The 22,424-nt window shown below is 43.2% G+C and overlaps 1 protein-coding gene across 1 annotated transcript; it reads right to left on the bottom strand.

Moving 5' to 3' along the window:
* Nucleotides 1-1,452: 1,452 nt before the first annotated feature.
* LOC138851701 (uncharacterized) lies at nt 1,453-3,474 on the bottom strand. The gene is made up of 2 exons (XM_070081101.1): nt 2,675-3,474; nt 1,453-1,571 (listed from the first exon to the last, which is right to left on the bottom strand). The coding sequence occupies exons 1-2, from the start codon at nt 3,066-3,068 to the stop codon at nt 1,561-1,563; spliced, it is 405 nt and encodes a 134-aa protein (XP_069937202.1). The 5' UTR covers nt 3,069-3,474; the 3' UTR covers nt 1,453-1,560.
* Nucleotides 3,475-22,424: the final 18,950 nt, after the last annotated feature.

Here is a 22,424-nt window from a genome sequence, read left to right as displayed (position 1 = left end):
GGTTCTTTCCAAAGTAGAGGACTGGGATGAAGAGGTCCTCTCTTCCCTATCCAAGAATCTCGTAATATGGCTAGGGGTCCTCGCACCTGATGTCCAAAAATCAAGTCAAATGGAGAGTATTTAGTACTTTCTTGTTCAGCTTCACGGAGGGCGAAGAGAAGAAAGGGTAAACCTTCGTCCCATTCACGAGAATATTGCTCACAGTAAGCACGTAAAGTAGATTTAAGGGTTTGGTGGAATCTTTCTAGCACTCCTTGTGACTGGGGATGATATGCTGTAGAGAGGATCTGTCTTACTCCTAATCGAGACATAGCCTCTTTAAAAACCTTAGACGTAAAATTAGAACCTTGGTCAGATTGAATTTCACGTGGTATGCCTACTTGAGCAAAGAAGCGTATTAAAGCTCTTACTATATTTCTGGAATTAATTTTGGACATTGGGATAGCATCAGGATACCGAGTTGCCATATCTATGATAGTGAAGATATACTGGTTACCCCTTTTTGTGCGGGGCAACGGTCCTACACAATCAATAACTAATCTTTCAAAAGGTTCTTCAGGACATTTTATTGGAAGTAAAGGGGCAGACGCGGGATTGTGTGCCGTTTTGCCTATTATTTGACAAACGTGGCATTTCCGTAGTTTGTCAGCAATATAAGTCCTCATCTGAGGCCAAAAAAAATATTTCCTTATCTTTTTCTCTGTCTTACGAGATCCTAAATGACCTCCCAGTGGATTATCATGTGCTAGTTCAAATACCATATTACGTAAGGGCGATGGCACCACTAACAAGTTTCCTTTTGAACTCAAATCATTATCATTATTTCTCTTCCAAAGAAAACCGTTTTCATCTAAAAGGTAACCTTCCTCTTTATCCTTATTGGTTAAACTTTTATCGTCCTTTAGAGCTAAAAGAAATTCTTCTTTATTACATTTTCTAGCTAGGTCCGCAGGGACTGGTAAAACTTTGTCACCTGTGGGTCTCGACTGAATTGCTTCGCTAAACAGGAAGTTCAAACCTAATTCATCGGACATTTCTAAAGGCTGTTGAATATCCAAATTGTTAGAGTTCTTAGCCATGGCTCTGGTGACCACATTAAGGGGAAATAAATCTAGCCCTGCCTCAGAGGCTTCTAAGGCATAATTTACATCACAAGGATTATCTAAAACCAGAGGCTCTCTGGGTATCTCCAATTGATCAATTTCGTTCCCGATTAATAGATCCACGCCGGCAATGGGAAAAGGTTTATCTGAAAGTCCCACATTGATCCAGCCTACATATCCAGGCAGTTCTACATAAATCCTTATAATAGGGACCTTTATTATTGTGCCTCCGTAAGCCTCTAATAATACGTCTAGCCGGGGTTCTCTACTAGTAGGTAACTTTACCAGGTTTGATCTTAATAAAGAGAGATAGCTGCCAGTATCTCGAAAGGTCGTGATATTTACTAACCTCTCTTTACAGAGTCCGAACTTCCCCTGGGAAAAGTAGGGTTCCATAGCTACTCGGACCTTTTCTTCTGAAGCACTGTCGTGGTAAAGTCATCTATTAGACGGTCTGCTAGATGAGGCCTGAAAAGGTAGAGATTCATCATCCAGAGTTTCATACTTCCGAGAGGAATTTATTACCTGGGTAGGATATCTCCCTCTTGGTTGGGTTTTATCATCCCGCTGTTTATGCCAACACTGGGACTGTCTATGACCTAACTTTTTACAAAAAAGGCACAGTGGTAATTGATCTTTAGGATACTGTCTGGAGAAAGAGCCGTTTGTCACCTGTTTTTTGTCTGAATACACCTTCAAAGGTTCGCCAGCTGGAGCTTTCCTAGCCGTCAATCTTGAACTAAAACCTTGGGAGGTAGATTTCTTTTCCGGGGCCTTAGACATTTCTGTGGTTATAGCATGGGAAATTTCAAAGTGATCTGCGTGGGCAGCAGTATCTAACAAGTTAGTAGTGGGAAATGTCAAAAGATAAGTATGCACCCTCTCTGGAAAATATTTAAAAAGGTCTTCATGCAACATCAGCTGGGAAAGTGACTCGACTGAGGCGGCTCCCGCGGCCCTACGCCAACGCTCGAAAGCAGAGAGCTTTTCCCTGGCAAAGTCCACCCAAGACTGCTGAGGATATTTCTTCAGAGTTCTAAACATCTTCAAATAACTGACAGGTAATAAATCATAAGCTTTCAGAAGACAATCTTTTACCTGAGTATAATCAGAATATTGTTCAAAAGGTAAGTTGGCAGTTATGGTTTGGGCTTTTCCTATTAAAGATGAATGTATTAAAGCAGCCCAATATTTAGGAGGCCATTGCATCACCTTCGCCTGATTTTCGAATGCTTCAAAAAATGAATCTAAATTATCCTCCGTAAATTTAGGCATCAAAGAGGCTGCTTTACCAAGGTCAAATGAAGGGATTGTATACATATTACTGGATTCTCTTTTCTTCCTCAGTACTTCCCGTTCATAAAGCAAAGATTCACGTTCAAAATTCTCCCTTTTTAACTTTCTCTGGGCTTCTACAAAGGAGGTTTGAAGCAATAAAATACGTTCTAGACGTTCAAAATTCTCCTTAGATTGAATAGTAGTCAGAAGGGCTAAAGAGATTTGAGGTGGAACGTGTTCATCATCCAAAAGGACTTCTTGTTCTGTTTCAAAACTATCTGTAAATGGTTTACCTGGATCCGTTTCTTTAGTGTGATTGAGTTCTGTTCCCCATATAGTCCTTGGAGATGGAATTGGAGTCGTTGTAGCAGCGTAGCGTTTCCGAGTATCAGGAAGTTCATGTCCGTCGTCTCCAGTAGGGGTTGTTAGCGTCGTAGTTTCGGCCTCGGGCGTCTGTAGAAAAGAATTCAAAAAGGAAGGAATATCTGCTTCTCCATTCTCGATCTCTGGATCCTGCTCATCTGGAAAAAGGACATTCTGTATCATACATCTGACTGTCTGGGCAGTGAAATGCCTGTCGTATTTTATGCCCAAGCTTCGTGCTAATTGCCAACAAGATTGAAGCTTCAAATTTTGTAATTTCTCCTTTGTTATATCTTCAAACCTCTCTGCCATTTCTACATTCATTTTAAAGGAAATTCAGTGTTATGCTCCCGGACACAGGCCCCCACTTGTTACACTCCAAGTATTGTAACAACTATTTCCTTTTGAGAGCATAACAATTTTGGTCAGAGACGTTAGGGTAATAATAATGATCCTCCGGAATGCCTAATTTTAATTAAGTATATTCATAATATAACAAAAGCCAGTTATAATATACGAATTATCGTATATAAGTTAAGAATACATGTTTTTTCTGTAGTATCCAACATATACATAAGGCTTTCAAAACAGAGGATTAGGAGGATATCCTAGATATAACATATATATAAATGGAGATTACTTTATACATTAAAGTCTTGTTTCCCAATTGGAAGCAGTCAGAATAAAACAGAATATGTCCAGGCCGGCTAATAAATCTTGGCCAGTTACCAGAGACGAGCAGGAGTGTTCTCGTTGGCTGCTACTTCTTCACTGCTCGTCCCTCAACCTTGAGCATACAGGTAAAGTGGGTCACGTGACGTGACTCACCAACACTCAGTAGAGTAGTTGAACATAAAGGGGGGGGGGGAAGGGGGGGTATAACCATCGAACATCACGGCTAACTACACACCGGCACACCGGGCGGCAGGCAGGTTACTATAGCTCCAATTAAACTTATCATGGCCATGTTACATAAATTATAATTGTTAATAAGAATTAATCTTAATAATACAAGGACGTTCATTTCCAATTTAGCTATTAAAGGAAATGACCGCAATGTAATATTAAAGGAAGGTTAACCATAGGGGCATGACACACACACACAGCAACGAAGGGACACAGTTGGAACTTGAAGACACAGATGAATCACAGGGATGTTAAGAAGTATTTCTTCAGCCACAGAATAGTCAGGAAGTGGAATAGTTTGGGAAGCGATGTAGTGGAGGCAGGATCCATACATAGCTTTAAGCAAAGGAATGATAAAGCTCACGGTTCAGGGAGAGTGACCTAGTAGCGACCAGTGAAGAGGCTTGGCCAGGAGCTTGGACTCGACCCCTGCAACCTCAACTAGGTGAGTACAACTTGGTGAGTACATACACACACACACACACACACTCACACACACACTCACACACACACTCACACACACACTCACACACACACTCACACACACACACACACACACACACACACACACACAGGCTGCAGACCTGGTCCAGCAATTGGCTCCTGGAGTTCAATCCCACCAAGTGCAAAGTCATGAAGATTAGGGAAGGGCAAAGAAGACCGCAGACGGAGTACAGTCTAGGGGGCCAGAGACTACAAACCTCAATCAAGGAAAAAGATCTTGGGGTGAGTATAACACCAGGCACATCTCCTGAAGCGCACATCAACCAAATAAATGCTGCAGCATATGGGCGCCTAGCAAACCTCAGAACAGCATTCCGACATCTTAATTAGGAATCGTTCAGGACCCTGTACACCGTGTACGTTAGGCCCATATTGGAGTATGCGGCACCAGTTTGGATCCCACACCTAGCCAAGCACGTAAAGAAACTAGAGAAAGTGCAAAGGTTTGCAACAAGACTATTCCCAGAGCTAAGAGGTATGTCCTACGAGGAGAGGTTAAGGGAAATCAACCTGACGACACTGGAGGACAGGAGAGATAGGGGGGACATGATAACGACATACAAAATACTGAGAGGAATTGACAAGGTGGACAAAGACAGGATGTTCCAGAGATTGGACACAGTAACAAGGGGACACAGTTGGAAGTTGAAGACACAGATGAATCACAGGGATGTTAGGAAGTATTTCTTCAGCCACAGAGTAGTCAGTAAGTGGAATAGTTTGGGAAGCGATGTAGTGGAGGCAGGATCCATACATAGCTTTAAGCAGAGGTATGATAAAGCTCACGGTTCAGGGAGAGTGACCTAGTAGCGATCAGTGAAGAGGCGGGGCCAGGAGCTCGGACTCGACCCCCTCAACCTCAACTAGGTGAGTACAACTAGGTGAGTACACACACACACACACACACACACACGCACACAGTACCACACAAGAGATTAGTGCAAAAACTGGAGGACAAAGCAGGGATAACTGGGAAGGCACTACAATGGATCAGGGAATACTTGTCAGGAAGACAGCAGCGAGTAATGGTACGTGGCGAGGTGTCAGAGTGGGCACCTGTGACCAGCGGGGTCCCACAGGGGTCAGTCCTAGGACCAGTGCTGTTTCTGGTATTTGTGAACGACATGACGGAAGGGATAAACTTCGAGGTGTCCCTGTTTGCAGATGACGTGAAGTTGATGAGAAGAATTCATTCGATCGAAGACCAGGCAGAACTACAAAGGGATCTGGACAGGCTGCAGACCTGGTCCAGCAATTGGCTCCTGGAGTTCAATCCCGCCAAGTGCAAAGTCATGAAGATTGGGGATGGGCAAAGAAGACCGCAGACGGAGTACAGTCTAGGGGGCCAGAGACTACAAACGTCACTCAAGGAAAAAGATCTTGGGGTGAGTATATCACCAGGCACATCTGAAGTTCACATCAACCAAATAATTGCTGCAGCATATGGGCACCTGGCAAACCTCAGAACAGCATTCCGATAGATTAGTAAGGAATCGTTCAGGACCCTGTACACCGTGTACGATAGGCCCATATTGGAGTATGCGGCACCAGTTTGGAACCCACACCTAGCCAAACATGTAAAGAAACTAGAGAAAGTGCAAAGGTTTGCAACAAGACTAGTCCCAGAGCTAAGAGGTATGTCCTACGAGGAGAGGTTAAGGGAAATCAACCTGACGACACTGGAGGACAGGAGAGATAGGGGGGGACATGATAACGACATACAAAATACTGAGAGGAATTGACAAGGTGGACAAAGACAGGATGTTCCAGAGATTGGACACAGTAACAAGGGGACACAGTTGGAAGCTGAAGACACAGATGAATCACAGGGATGTTAGGAAGTATTTCTCCAGCCACAGAGTAGTCAGGAAGTGGAATAGTTTGGGAAGCGATGTAGTGGAGGCAGGATTCATACATAGCTTTAAGCAGAGGTACGATAAAGCTCATGGTTCAGGGAGAGTGACCTAGTAGCGACCAGTGAAGAGGCGGGGCCAGGAGCTTGGAGTCGACCCCTGCAACCTCAACTAGGTGAGTACAACTAGGTGAGTACACACACACACACATACATACACACACAGTAATCCTAGTAGCGACAAGCAAAGAGGTGGGGCTAGGAGCTGTGACTCGACCCCTGCAACCACACACATACACATGTATATACACACACAAACATGTAATAAGATCACAGTAAACAGCTCCTCGGTAATGTGATAAATCACGACAGCGCTTGAAATTTCACAATTTTTCAGTGTATGTTCTGCATACACAACCAATTATACTTGCATAACATGAATACGTTTATGAATACATAAACATATGCGCTCATGCACAGGTACATACATAAGCTAACCAGCTCATACATGACGACATACATAATTATGTCTTTATTTAATAATAGTTAACTAGGGTTGAAAATTTGAAGCCGATCGAAAAGGGCGTTCTGAAGTGATAAATGAAAGCTTCGAGGAAGTTAACAACAACAACTGTAACAACAGTAACAATAACAACGGTAAAAACAACAATGGAAACAATGGTAAAAACAACAGTAACAATATCAACAGTAAAAACTACAACCTTAACCATCACCCCAACAAGCACGACACTAAGAACGTCAACAACCATCATAAACCAGACCCAGCTAACTATCCAGGCTCGCTGCTACATTATTCCCGGAACGTCACTCATAGTGTCAAGTTAATTTAGAGGTGTGGTACGCGGACGGTATGTTAGAGATGAAATACTGACTAGTTCTCCGTCTCTCCAGGGAGGCTGCTGAGCCCACCAGTGTACACTGTGCATAGCGATCTCTCGTTAATGTGTGAGCCTGAGGGGAAGAGAGGAATTGTTTCACTGCTGCTATGGTTACTAGCTTTTTGTTTTTGCTGCAACCTCTTACAGGGTGAGGAAGTGCGTGGAGAGTAATATTACGAGAGGTGGTGGAAGATGAGAAAAGGTGGTGCGTGGTATGCTGTGTGTTGTGGTGGTGTGTGTGTCTGTGTTGTGTGTATTGTGTGTTGTGGTGTGTCTGGTGTGTTCTCTGTGTTCTGTGTTGTGGTATATTGTGGTGGTGTGTTTTGGTATATTGTTGTGGTTGCTTTGTGTTGTGCTGTGTCTTGTGGTGTGTTGTATGGTGTGTTGTAGTGTTATATTGCAGTGGTGTGTTGTGGTGTGTTGTGTGTTGTGGTGTCTAATGAGTTGTGGTGTGTAGTGTGTTGTGGTGTGTAGTGTGTTGTGGTTTATGCCGTGTATTGCAGTGCTGTGGTGTGTTTGTATTGTGGAGGTGTGTTGGTACCCCCCAACTACCAAACTATCCATGCTATAGTTTTTCCTCCACTGACCTCTACATCTTTTCCAACAATGACATATTCATATTCAAAAAGCCATTTCTCAATAACCTCCAAGACAATGACCATTTTTGAGCTATGACAGAGACCGCTGATGATCTAATATTCATCTGTCTAGCAATGCGGAAACCTGAGGTAATTAATTACTGGATTCTTAAAATTAAAGTTTTGTTTAATCTGGGAATAGTGACTTTCCTGGTGTTGAGGAGGCACAACATTATAGTTGCGGGAAATGTTTTAAATGCAACAAAAACCTGTTTTACGACATTAAATGGGAAAATCAACTAATCACACTTTCCATAATGGAACGTTTGTGTCTGAAACTACCTAGCAGACGTTCCATGCTGAAATTCATCGAGGGAACCACTTTCACCAACACGATTCACCTGAGAACTTTTATGGGTCAAAACTCACACCCAAATGTTCCAGGGTGTGAGTTTTGCAACATAAACGTGAGATTATTCAGTCGGCGATGGTTCTCATAAAAATAGTCTTTAATTATTAAATTGATTTACCGAAGAATATTTGTCAAAAAATATACAGTTTTATTCTTACAAATGTAAATATAATTAGAAATATGCATGCATGTAATAATACAGGCAGAGAAACAGAAAGAAAACAGATACTGGAGCCTCAGGATAAAATACCTACCTGCAGTTCCTGGCACCACACATAAGCGTATTGTTTTCAACTCCTCCCGCTAATGCTTGCTCATCTTCACATTATGTAATCTCATTATTTGTGCCTCATTCAAATTTAATTAGGAGCAATCTAGGTTAAACGTTAAATAATGAATATATAATTCCTGGTATTGCTTGCGATCGTATAGAAACGGACTTGTAAACATGGTAGAAAACGATGTGAAGGAGAAAGCACTGACACAGTCTACGGATAACACCCGCCGCATTTCAATGCTCGGGAGAATTACGCTCACTGTTATTGTTGTCACTTGTCCTGTCTTTTTAAATTTTTCCTCCTCTGTCTCCAGTTGTCTTCTGATTTTCTTCCAGTTGGTTCAGAGGTTCTTGGCATGATAATGGTTCAGAGGTTCTTGGCATGATAATGGTTCAGAGGGTTCAGAGGTTCTTGGCATGATAATGGTTCAGAGGTTCTTGGCATGATAATGGTTCAGAGGTTCTTGGCATGATAATGGTTCAGAGGTTCTTGGCATGATAATGGTTCAGAGGTTCTTGGCATGATAATGGTTCAGAGGTTCTCCCTCAAGTTGAAGACAAATATGAACTGTCACGCTAAAGTGCTAAACAGACATTGAATTGTATCTTCACACCGTGTGGAGCTGCATAACCCACATGGGTTTAGCACTTCACGTGCCAGGACCTGAGTCTCGACCCCTGCAACCACAATTAGGTGAGTATACACACACACACACACACACACACACACACACACACACACAAACACACACAAACACACACAAACACACACACACACACACACACACACACACACACACACACAAACACACACAAACACACACACACACACACACACACACACACACACACACACACACACACACACACACACATGTCAGGGACACTACCAGATTATTATTATTAAAATCAAGGGGGAAGCGCTAAACGCGGAGGATTATACAGCGCCTGGGGGGGGGGGATGTGGAAGGCATTCAGGCTTAATTCGGGGAACTGGAGCACAGATCCAATTTCCTAAATCAAGAGCCCCTCACCAACATCAAGGAACCTTCCTTGAGGGGAACACTACCAGAGAGAGAGGAGGATGAGCCAGCAAGACTGGATCTTGTGTTCACCCTGAGCAGTTCAAACATTGAGGACATCACTTACGAGAGGCCCCTTGGAGCTAGCGTTCACGTGGTTCTGAGTTTTGATTATATAGTAGAGTTACAAGTGGAGAAGGTAACAGGAATTGAATGGGAAAAGCCAAACTATAAAAGGGGGGGACTACACAGGAATGAGGAACTTCCTGCAGAAGGTTCAGTGGGACAGAGAACTGGTAGGAAAATCAGTAAACGAGATGATGGAATATGTAACAACAAAGTGCAAGGAGGCAGAGGAAAGGTTTGTTCCCAAGGGAAATAGAAATAATAGGAAGACCAAAGCGAGTCCTTGGTTTACCCGAAGGTGTAGGGAGGCAAAAACTAAGTGCACCAGAGAATGGAAAAGGTACAGAAGCAAAGGACTCAGGAAAATAAGGAGATTAGTAGAAGAGCCAGAAACGAATATGCACAGATAAGGAGGGAGGCCCAGCGACAGTACGAAAACGACATAGCATCGAAAGTGAAGCCTGACCAGAAACTGTTGTATAGCCACATTGGGAGGAAGACGACAGTCAAAGACCAGGTGATAAGGCTGAGGAAAGAAGGTGGTGAACTCACAAGAAACGATCAAGAAGTATGTGAGGAGCACAACATGAGATTTAAGGAAGTATTTACAATGGAGACAGGAAGGCCTCTGGGGGGACAGAACAGAGGGGAACACCAGCAAGGAATATACCAACAAGTGTTGGATGACATACATACAAATGAGAAGGAGGTGAAGAAGCTGCTAAGGGACAGTGATACCTCAAAGGCAATGGGACCGGACATCTCCCCGTGGGTCCTTAGAGAGGGAGTGGATATGCTGTGTGTGCCGCTTACCACAATCTTCAACACATCTCTGGAAACTGGGCAACTACTTAAGGTATGGAAGACGGCAAATGTAGTTCCCATTTTTAAAAAAGGAGACAGAAAAGAGGCACTAAACTATAGACTTGTGTCACTGACATGTATAGTATGCAAAGTTATGGAGAAGATTATCAGGAGGAGAGTGGTGGAGCACCTGGAACGGAACAAGAGTATAAACGCCAACCAGCACGGATTCATGGAAGGCAAATCCTGTGTCACAAACCTTCTGAAGTTTTATGATAAAGTAACAAAAGTAAGACACGAGGGAGAGGGGTGGGTTGGCTGCATCTTCTTGGACTGCAAGAAGGCCTTCGACACAGTTCCTCACAAGAGATTAGTGCAGAAGCTAGAGGATCAGGCTCGTATACCAGGAAGGGCACTGCAATGGATCAGAGAATACCTGACAGGCAGGCAACAACGAGTCATGGTACGTGATGAGGTATCACAGTGGGTACCTGTGACAAGCGGGGTCCCACAGGGGTCGGTGCTAGGACCAGTGCTATTTTTGGTATATGTGAACGACATGATGGAAGGGTTAGACTCAGAAGTGTCCCTGCTCGCAGATGATGTGAAGTTAATGTGGAGAATTTAATCAGATGAGGATCAGGCAGGACTTCAAAGAGACCTGGACAGACTGGACACCTGGTCCAGCAACTGGCTTTTCGAAATTAACCCCGCCAAATGCAAAGTCATTAAGATCGGGGAAGGGCACAGAAGACCGCAAACGGAGTATAGGCTAGGTGGCCAAAGACTGCAAACCTCGCTCAAGGAGAAAGATCTTGGGATGAGTATAACACCGAGCATGTCTCCGGAAGCACATATCAACCAGATAACTGCTGGAGCATATGGGCGCCTGGCAAACCTGAGAACAGCGTTCCGATACCTTAGTAAGGAATCGTTCAAGACACTGTACACCATGTACGTCAGGCCCATACTGGAGTATGCAGCACTAGTTTGGAACCCTCACTTGATCAAGCACGTGAAGAAATTAGAGAAAGTGCAAAGGTTTGCGACAAGATTAGTTCCAGAGCTAAGGGAAATGTCCTATGAAGAAAGGTTAAGGGAAATCGGCCTGACGACACTGGAGGACAGGAGGGTCATGGGAGACATGATAACAGCATATAAAATACTGCGCGGAATAGACAACGTGGACAAAGACAGGATGTTCCAGGGAGAGGACACAGAAACAAGAGGTCGCAATTGGAAGTTGAAGACTCAGATGAGTCAAAGGGATGTTAGGAAGTAGGGGGCAGTCATCCAATTTTCCGCGCGCCTAGAAATTTGAATACAAAATCCTTTTATAAGAATTTACGGTCGTTTTCATTATGAAACTCACATAAGAGTTTTGCCACATCTCCAAATATATTCATATATATTTGTATTCCTTCTGACACATAATTTATATAAATTAGAAGCATTATTGGGGCAAGTAAAGAACCTCGTAACAAAGCCCCATGAAAGATATTTTTTTCTCTTATAATTGTTTGTATTTTTCCTCTGAGGCAAATTTATTTTTTCGACAGTAATAATTTACCTTTATGGGAGGAGGAAGAGACAAAAATTTCTTTTTTATCCTTTTACCAATTTCAATGAAAATTTTATTGTGTTTGTAGACCTTTTGCCGAATAGATTGATAGAAAAAATAAATAATGCCCCATTTTATAGGACCTACAACTGGCTACACTTTGCAGAATTAGTAAGATGTACAATGAGATGAAAGATAAAGGTCTAAATAATTACGTAACAATACAACTTTGCAAAATGTCAGTAGATTGCAAAATAAAAAAAAATGTTGAAGTTTTTTTTTTTTTTTTGGGGGGAGGGGGTAAATTAATAACAAAGAAAACGGTAAGAAATATCGCAATTCCCTATTGCCATTCTGTAGAACCATCATTCCTCAATAATGTGTGCAACAATCAGTCCAGTAGTTATCGAAAAGTGCGGCTATAAACATCAATAACTTACTGGGTTTTTTTATTTACATTCCGTGTAAAAGGCTACAGTCACCATGCACCGAGCCTCAGCACACTACACACCCCCATCAACCTCGGCAGCCCACAGGCTACTGACGTGTCACAGTTCCGGACACTGATAACAGTGCCACAGGAAAGGTGCCAACTAGTATATTTGCAAAGAAACAATCATAAAATTCGTAATTTTTGGAGTAAAAAAAAAACCTGAATTGGCATCATGTCCTCTTTATGACAGTAGGAACACAAAAAAATACATTTTTAGAAAAAAAAATACTTAGAAATGTGATGGAAACAAGCTGATTACATCAAAATGATGCCAGAATTATGCACTATTTTTCGGTAAGAAAACATTTTTTTTTTTAAATTTTCTATTTTTTTCTCCAGAAAGTCCGAGCTCCCTCCTCCCCCCCCTTTAATTCCATCAATCATTTACAGTTTTCAAATTAATCATTCATGGGGGCAGTATCAAAAGGTTTCTTAAAGTCTCAGTAAATACTGTCTCCCATCCATTTATTTCTGAACAATTACTGCAGTAATATGTGGGTACACATCCATGTTGTCTTCCTTCACTTTGACAGCCCAAATTCTTAATTTATGTCGATGAACATTAATTTTGTTGATCTTGTTCGCGGCACCCGTGGGCATTATCAATGGCATGCCAGGGTGCCGCGGCATCCCTGGGCATTATCGGTGGCATGCCATGGTGCCGCGGCACCCGTGGGCATTACATTATGTAACAAAATTTCACTTTTGTCGTGTTCCTGGGAAATAAGCATTATTTCCCAATTCTATATAGCTAAACAATATTTAAAAAAAAAAACAATTTTGGCCCCAGAACTTTGCTTTTGTGGTCAGGACACTTCTGGAACACTCAAGGAAGACTGATGTAAAACTATTATGCTCTAGGGTTTTGCTTGGCAAATGTAAAAACAGGAGCTCAGAAACCAACATTCAGTTCAGCTCTGGCTACCTGAAAAGACACATCTGAAGAAGTGACATGGCATCAAGAGGCTGCAATTATTCTCCAGATGCATTCTGCTACATATGTGGTCACTTTATTAAGACAAGAGCAAAGAAGTTCTCTGTAACAACATCTAAAAAATTGTTTGAAGCTCACAGAGCATATTTTGTCATGTCAGTTGAGGACGAAGACAAAACTTGGGTACCTCATGTTGTTGTGAACATTGTAAGAAAACATTGGAAGGTAAGAAAGTCATTAATTATATGAAGGGTAAAATCATGAATAGGAACATTTTTTTTAATCAACTGTATGTAACAGAAACTAATTCTTTTGTTCTTTTACAGGATGATATAGAGGAGAAAAAAAGAGTCATGAAGTTTGCAGTGTGAACCCACTGATCACTCAACCAACTGTTGCTTCTGCCTGGTGGATCCTTCCAAACGCTGAACCGGGAAAAATGCACCTAATATTTCTTATCCAGACCTTCCCTCTTCTAATGCACCAGTACCACACAGTGCTGATCTTCCTGTACCTACACCTCCAGAAAGAAGTCAACTGTCAGAAGAACAAAGCAGCAAATCAGAAAATGAAGAGCACAGTGAACAAGACTATGATCTCACAGATGCAGCTGTTGGGAGGAATCCTTACTACCCAAACCAAACAGACCTAAATGGCCTTATCAGAGATCATGGTTTGACAAAGTCAAATGCTGAGCTTTTGATTTCAAGGCTCAAAGAGTGGGACTTGGTGGATGAAAGTGTACAAGTGACAAGCCAAAGAAAACGTCTCCAACATTTATCAAGCTTCTTCACTAATGAAGATAGGTTTTGCTACTGTAATGATGTACCAGGCCTATTTGATGCAAATGGAATTGCATGCAATCCAGATGAGTGAAGACTTCATTGACAGCTCCAGAAGCCTAAAAGCTGTACTTCTGCACAATGGGAACAAGTATCCATCTCTTCCCTTGGCTCATTCAGTGCATCTTAAGGAAGAGTGCAACAGTGTCAAACTTCTACCGGAAGCTTTGAACTTTGATAAGAATTACCTGGAGGTTATTGGAGATTTTAAAATGGTGGCATTTTTGATGGGACTCCAAGGAGGTTTTACCAAGTTTCCCTGTTATCGCTGTTACTGGGATAGTAGAGACAGAGCAGCACATTACCAGAGGAAGCACTGGCCTCAAAGGACTGAGCTCTCAGTAGGGAGACATAATATCAAGCATAAACCATTGGTGGATACTCAAAAGGTTCTGTTCCCTCCATTACGCATCAAACTAGGGCTAATGAAACAGTTTGTTACAGCTTTTGACAAAGAGTCTCCAGCCTGCAAGTATCTTCAAGACGTCTTTCCCAAGCTATCAGAGGCAAAGGTGATGGCTGGCATCTTCACTGGACCACAAGTCAGGAAAATCATGGAGTGCTCAGAATTTCCAAAGGAACTCACAGAGAAGGAAAAAGAAGCCTGGGAGAGTTTTGTTGCTGTATCACAGGGCTTTCTGAGCAACAACAAGGCTGGCAATTATGTTTAACTTGTTGAGACCTTGGTAAAAAGCTATGGTCAGATGGGCTGTAGGATGTCCCTTAAGGTCCATATCCTTGATGCTCATCTTGACAATTTCAAGGAGAATATGAGAGCATACTGAGAGGAGCAAGGGGAGCGCTTCCACCAAGACATAATGGACTTGGAACACACATATCAAGGATCTTATAAAGAAAACATGATGGCAGACATTTGGGGGCTTAAACGGGAAAGAGATTTGTTGCTGCTCGCAAATCTAGAAAAACTGCCCATTTTTAACTTTGTAAATATGTCTCAGAAAGTTTAAAATAAAATTTGTGTAAATTTTGTTTTAGTTATGTAAATTTTATTGATTTTATTATATGTTTTTGTTTTACATCCAAAACTATCAAAAAAATATTGAAATTTAGCCATTTGTTGCCAAAAATTCATCCTGTAAGGCACAAAAGCAAAGTTTAAAAGGAATAATGGGCATTTTCTTTTTTTTTTGCAATAAAAGGAGTTGGAAAACAACACTTACTTGCCAGGAACAAAAATTGTGTTTCATAGTGAATAATCAGTGGCACGCCAGGGTGCAGCGGTACCCACTGGGTATTATGAGTTATTCCAGGGTACCGCAGCACCCACTGGGTATTATGAGTTATTCCAGGGTGTCGCAGCACCACTGAGCACTATCAGCGGCACACCAAGGCACCCTTGGCATTATAACCGGCACACCAGGGTGCGACGGCACTCCTTGGCATTATCCGTGACACTCTGGTTGTAAAACACTTAGATAAAACCCTTGTAAACCCCTTGTAGATAAACCTCCTGTGAATCCCTTGTAGATAAACCTCTTGTAGATAAACCTCATGTAGCTAAACCCTTTGCAAATAAATCCGTTGTAAATAAAACCTTTGTAGATAAATCCATTGTAGATAAAAACCCTTATAGATAAAACCCTTATAAAAAAACCTTTTGCATATAAACCCCTTGTAAGCCGCTTGTAGATAAACCCCTAGTAGATAAAACCCTTGTAAAGCTTTTGGGTAAACCCCTTTCAAACCACTTGTAGATAAACCTTTTGTATATAAATTCCTTGTAAACCTCTTGTAGGTAAACCTCTTACAAACCCTTTGCAAATCCATTTTAGATAAACCCCTTGCAAACCCCTTGTAGATAAAGCTCTTATAGATAAGCTTCATGTAGATAAACCCTTAGTAGATAAATCCCTTGTAGATAAACCACTGTTAGATAATCACCGTGGGGATAAACCCTTTGAAAACCCTTGTAAATAAAACCCTAGTAGATAAACATCTAGTAGATAAATCCATAGTAGATAAACCAATGGTAGATACATACGTAGCATATAAAACAATGGTAGATAAACATCTATTTGATAAATTCCTAGTAGATAAGCCCCATAATAGATCAACATCTAGTAGATAAACTCAATAGTAGATAAACATCTATCAGATAAATCCACAGTGGATAAATCTCTAGTAATTAAACCTCTAATAGATAAACCTCTAGAAGATAAACCTCTAGTAGATAAACCTCTACCTAGAACTGGAATACTGATTTTCTGTGTGCATAGGTTGTGTTATTTTATCAAAGATAATGATCAGTCACTATGAGTATTGATCACTGTACAGTAGCCTTGAGCGATCTATATTGATCAGTTACTATCAGCGTTGACCTCTCTACTGTAGCCTTGAACGATCTATATTGATCAGTTACTATCAGCGTTGACCTCTCTACTGTAGCCTTGAACGATCTATATTGATCAGTTACTATCAGCGTTGACCTCTCTACTGTAGCCTTGAACGATCTATATTGATCAGTTACTATCAGCGTTGACCTCTCTACTGTAGCCTTGAACGATCTATATTGATCAGTTACTATCAGCGTTGACCTCTCTACTGTAGCCTTGAACGATCTATATTGATCAGTTACTATCAGCGTTGACCTCTCTACTGTAGCCTTGAACGATCTATATTGATCAGTTACTATCAGCGTTGACCTCTCTACTGTAGCCTTGAACGATCTATATTGATCAGTTACTATCAGCGTTGACCTCTCTACTGTAGCCTTGAACGATCTATATTGATCAGTTACTATCAGCGTTGACCTCTCTACTGTAGCCTTGAACGATCTATATTGATCAGTTACTATCAGCGTTGACCTCTCTACTGTAGCCTTGAACGATCTATATTGATCAGTTACTATCAGCGTTGACCTCTCTACTGTAGCCTTGAACGATCTATATTGATCAGTTACTATCAGCGTTGACCTCTCTACTGTAGCCTTGAACGATCTATATTGATCAGTTACTATCAGCGTTGACCTCTCTACTGTAGCCTTGAACGATCTATATTGATCAGTTACTATCAGCGTTGACCTCTCTACTGTAGCCTTGAACGATCTATATTGATCAGTTACTATCAGCGTTGACCTCTCTACTGTAGCCTTGAACGATCTATATTGATCAGTTACTATCAGCGTTGACCTCTCTACTGTAGCCTTGAACGATCTATATTGATCAGTTACTATCAGCGTTGACCTCTCTACTGTAGCCTTGAACGAGATATATTGATCAGTTACTATCAGCGTTGACCTCTCTACTGTAGCCTTGAACGATCTATATTGATCTCTACTGTAGCCTTGACTATCAGCGCGTTGACCTCTCTACTGTAGCCTTGAACGAGATCTATATTGATCAGTTACTATCAGCGTTGACCTCTCTACTGTAGCCTTGAACGATCAGTTACTATCAGCGTTGATCTTGACCTCTCTACGAGCCTTGAACGATCTATATTGATCAGTTACTATCAGCGTTGACCTCTCTACTGTAGCCTTGAGCAGTTACTATGACCTCTCTACTGTAGCCTTGAACGATATATTGATCAGTTACTATCAGCGTTGACCTCTCTACTGTAGCCTTGAACGATCTATATTGATCAGTTACTATCAGCGTTGACCTCTCTACTGTAGCCTTGAACGATCTATATTGATCAGTTACTATCAGCGTTGACCTCTCTACTGTAGCCTTGAACGATCTATATTGATCAGTTACTATCAGCGTTGACCTCTCTACTGTAGCCTTGAACGAGATATATTGATCAGTTACTATCAGCGTTGACCTCTCTACTGTAGCCTTGAACGAGATATATTGATCAGTTACTATCAGCGTTGACCTCTCTACTGTAGCCTTGAACGATCTATATTGATCAGTTACTATCAGCGTTGACCTCTCTACTGTAGCCTTGAACGATCTATATTGATCAGTTACTATCAGCGTTGACCTCTCTACTGTAGCCTTGAACGATCTATATTGATCAGTTACTATCAGCGTTGACCTCTCTACTGTAGCCTTGAACGATCTATATTGATCAGTTACTATCAGCGTTGACCTCTCTACTGTAGCCTTGAACGATCTATATTGATCAGTTACTATCAGCGTTGACCTCTCTACTGTAGCCTTGAACGATCTATATTGATCAGTTACTATCAGCGTTGACCTCTCTACTGTAGCCTTGAACGATCTATATTGATCAGTTACTATCAGCGTTGACCTCTCTACTGTAGCCTTGAACGATCTATATTGATCAGTTACTATCAGCGTTGACCTCTCTACTGTAGCCTTGAACGATCTATATTGATCAGTTACTATCAGCGTTGACCTCTCTACTGTAGCCTTGAACGATCTATATTGATCAGTTACTATCAGCGTTGACCTCTCTACTGTAGCCTTGAGCGATCTATATTGATCACGATCTATATTGATCTATATTGATCAGTTACTATCAGCGTTGACCTCTCTACTGTAGCCTTGAGCGAGATATATTGATCAGTTACTATCAGATTTGACCTCTCTACCTTGAACGATCTATATTGATCAGTTACTATCAGCGTTGACCTCTCTACTGTAGCCTTGAACGAGATATATTGATCAGTTATATATTGATCAGTTACTATCAGCGTTGACCTCTCTACTGTAGCCTTGAACGAGATATATTGATCAGTTACTATCAGCGTTGACCTCTCTACTGTAGCCTTGAACGAGATATATTGATCAGTTACTATATTGATCAGTTACTATCAGCGTTGACGTCTCTACTGTAGCCTTGAACGATCTATATTGATCAGTTACTATCAGCGTTGACCTCTCTACTGTAGCCTTGAACGAGATATATTGATCAGTTACTATCAGCGTTGACCTCTCTACTGTAGCCTTGAACGATCTATATTGATCAGTTACTAACAGCGTTGACGTCTCTACTGTAGCCTTGTAGCAGTTACTATCAGCGTTGACCTCTCTACTGTAGCCTTGAACGAGATATATTCAGTAATCTTTCTTCAAGTAGCAAGTCATGATTATATGAAGGTGTTTGTGTGTGGTGTAAAGTGTACGTAGTCACTTCAGTAAGCAACATTCCTGGCTCTCGGTATGTTCAGTAAGCAACATTCCTGGCTCCCGGTATGTTCAGTAAGCAACATTCCTGGCTCCCGGTATGTTCAGTAAGCAACATTCCTGGCTCCCGGTACGTTCAGTAAGCAACATTCCTGGCTCCCGGTACGTTCAGTAAGCAACATTCCTGGCTCCCGGTACGTTCAGTAAGCAACATTCCTGGCTCCCGGTATGTTCAGTAAGCAACATTCCTGGCTCCCGGTACGTTCAGTAAGCAACATTCCTGGCTCCCGGTACGTTCAGTAACATTCCTGGCTCCCGGTACGTTCAGTAACATTCCTGGCTCCCGGTACGTTCAGTAACATTCCTGGCTCCCGGTACGTTCAGTAAGCAACATTCCTGGCTCCCGGTACGTTCAGTAAGCAACATTCCTGGCTCCCGGTACGTTCAGTAAGCAACATTCCTGGCTCCCGGTACGTTCAGTAAGCAACATTCCTGGCTCCCGGTACGTTCAGTAAGCAACATTCCTGGCTCCCGGTACGTTCAGTAAGCACGTTCATTCCTGGCTCCCGGTACGTTCAGTAAGAAACATTCCTGGCTCCCGGTACGTTCAGTAAGCAACATTCCTGGCTCCCGGTACGTTCAGTAAGCAACATTCCTGGCTCCCGGTACGTTCAGTAAGCAACATTCCTGGCTCCCGGTACGTTCAGTAAGCAACATTCCTGGCTCCCGGTACGTTCAGTAAGCAACATTCCTGGCTCCCGGTACGTTCAGTAAGCAACATTCCTGGCTCCCGGTACGTTCAGTAAGCAACATTCCTGGCTCCCGGTACGTTCAGTAAGCAACATTCCTGGCTCCCGGTACGTTCAGTAAGCAACATTCCTGGCTCCCGGTACGTTCAGTAAGCAACATTCCTGGCTCCCGGTACGTTCAGTAAGCAACATTCCTGGCTCCCGGTACGTTCAGTAAGCAACATTCCTGGCTCCCGGTACGTTCAGTAAGCAACATTCCTGGCTCCCGGTACGTTCAGTAAGCAACATTCCTGCTCCCGGTACGTTCAGTAACATTCCTGGCTCCCGGTACGTTCAGTAAGCAACATTCCTGGCTCCCGGAACGTTCAGTAAGCAACATTCCTGGCTCCCGGTACGTTCAGTAAGCAACATTCCTGGCTCCCGGTACGTTCAGTAAGCAACATTCCTGGCTCCCGGTACGTTCAGTAAGCAACATTCCTGGCTCCCGGTACGTTCAGTAAGGAACATTCCTGGGTCCCGGTACGTTCAGTAAGCAACATTCCTGGCTCCCGGTACGTTCAGTAAGCAACATTCCTGGCTCCCGGTACGTTCAGTAAGCAACATTCCTGGCTCCCGGTACGTTCAGTAAGCAACATTCCTGGCTCCCGGTACGTTCAGTAAGCAACATTCCTGGCTCCCGGTACGTTCAGTAAGCAACATTCCTGGCTCCCGGTACGTTCAGTAAGCAACATTCCTGGCTCCCAACATTCCTGGCTCCCGGTACGTTCAGGTACGTTCAGTAAGCAACATTCCTGGCTCCCGGTACGTTCAGTAAGCAACATTCCTGGCTCCCGGTACGTTCAGTAAGCAACATTCCTGGCTTCCGGTACGTTCAGTAAGGAACATTCCTGGCTCCCGGTACGTTCAGTAAGCAACATTCCTGGCTCCCGGTACGTTCAGTAAGCAACATTCCTGGCTCCCGGTACGTTCAGTAAGCAACATTCCTGGCTCCCGGTACGTTCAGTAAGCAACATTCCTGGCTCCCGGTACGTTCAGTAAGCAACATTCCTGGCTCCCGGTACGTTCAGTAAGCAACATTCCTGGCTCCCGGTACGTTCAGTAAGCAACATTCCTGGCTCCCGGTACGTTCAGTAAGCAACATTCCTGGCTCCCGGTACGTTCAGTAAGCAACATTCCTGGCTCCCGGTACGTTCAGTAAGCAACATTCCTGGCTCCCGGTACGTTCAGTAAGCAACATTCCTGGCTCCCGGTACGTTCAGTAAGCAACATTCCTGGCTTCCGGTACGTTCAGTAAGCAACATTCCTGGCTCCCGGTACGTTCAGTAAGCAACATTCCTGGCTCCCGGTACGTTCAGTAAGCAACATTCCTGGCTCCCGGTACGTTCAGTAAGCAACATTCCTGGCTCCCGGTACGTTCAGTAAGCAACATTCCTGGCTTCCGGTACGTTCAGTAAGCAACATTCCTGGCTTCCGGTACGTTCAGTAAGCAACATTCCTGGCTCCCGGTACGTTCAGTAAGCAACATTCCTGGCTTCCGGTACGTTCAGTAAGCAACATTCCTGGCTCCCGGTACGTTCAGTAAGCAACATTCCTGGCTCCCGGTACGTTCAGTAAGCAACATTCCTGGCTCCCGGTACGTTCAGTAAGCAACATTCCTGGCTCCCGGTACGTTCAGTAAGCAACATTCCTGGCTCCCGGTACGTTCAGTAAGCAACATTCCTGGCTCCCGGTACGTTCAGTAAGCAACATTCCTGGCTCCCGGTACGTTCAGTAAGCAACATTCCTGGCTCCCGGTACGTTCAGTAAGCAACATTCCTGGCTCCCGGTACGTTCAGTAAGCAACATTCCTGGCTCCCGGTACGTTCAGTAAGCAACATTCCTGGCTCCCGGTACGTTCAGTAAGCAACATTCCTGGCTCCCGGTACGTTCAGTAAGCAACATTCCTGGCTTCCGGTACGTTCAGTAAGCAACATTCCTGGCTCCCGGTACGTTCAGTAAGCAACATTCCTGGCTTCCGGTACGTTCAGTAAGCAACATTCCTGGCTCCCGGTACGTTCAGTAAGCAACATTCCTGGCTCCCGGTACGTTCAGTAAGCAACATTCCTGGCTTCCGGTACGTTCAGTAAGCAACATTCCTGGCTCCCGGTACGTTCAGTAAGCAACATTCCTGGCTCCCGGTACGTTCAGTAAGCAACATTCCTGGCTTCCGGTACGTTCAGTAAGCAACATTCCTGGCTCCCGGTACGTTCAGTAAGCAACATTCCTGGCTTCCTGTACGTTCAGTAAGCAACATTCCTGGCTTCCGGTACGTTCAGTAAGGAACATTCCTGGCTCCCGGTACGTTCAGTAAGCAACATTCCTGGCTTCCGGTACGTTCAGTAAGGAACATTCCTGGCTCCCGGTACGTTCAGTAAGCAACATTCCTGGCTCCCGGTACGTTCAGTAAGGAACATTCCTGGCTCCCGGTACGTTCAGTAAGCAACATTCCTGGCTCCCGGTACGTTCAGTAAGGAACATTCCTGGCTCCCGGTACGTTCAGTAAGGAACATTCCTGGCTCCCGGTACGTTCAGTAAGCAACATTCCTGGCTCCCGGTACGTTCAGTAAGCAACATTCCTGGCTCCCGGTACGTTCAGTAAGCAACATTCCTGGCTTCCGGTGCGTTCAG

The sequence above is a fragment of the Cherax quadricarinatus genome, unplaced genomic scaffold (genome assembly GCF_038502225.1).
Source record: "Cherax quadricarinatus isolate ZL_2023a unplaced genomic scaffold, ASM3850222v1 Contig1686, whole genome shotgun sequence".
NCBI classification, from domain to species: Eukaryota; Metazoa; Arthropoda; class Malacostraca; order Decapoda; family Parastacidae; genus Cherax; species Cherax quadricarinatus.
This window is presented reverse-complemented; position numbering and strand designations above follow the sequence as displayed.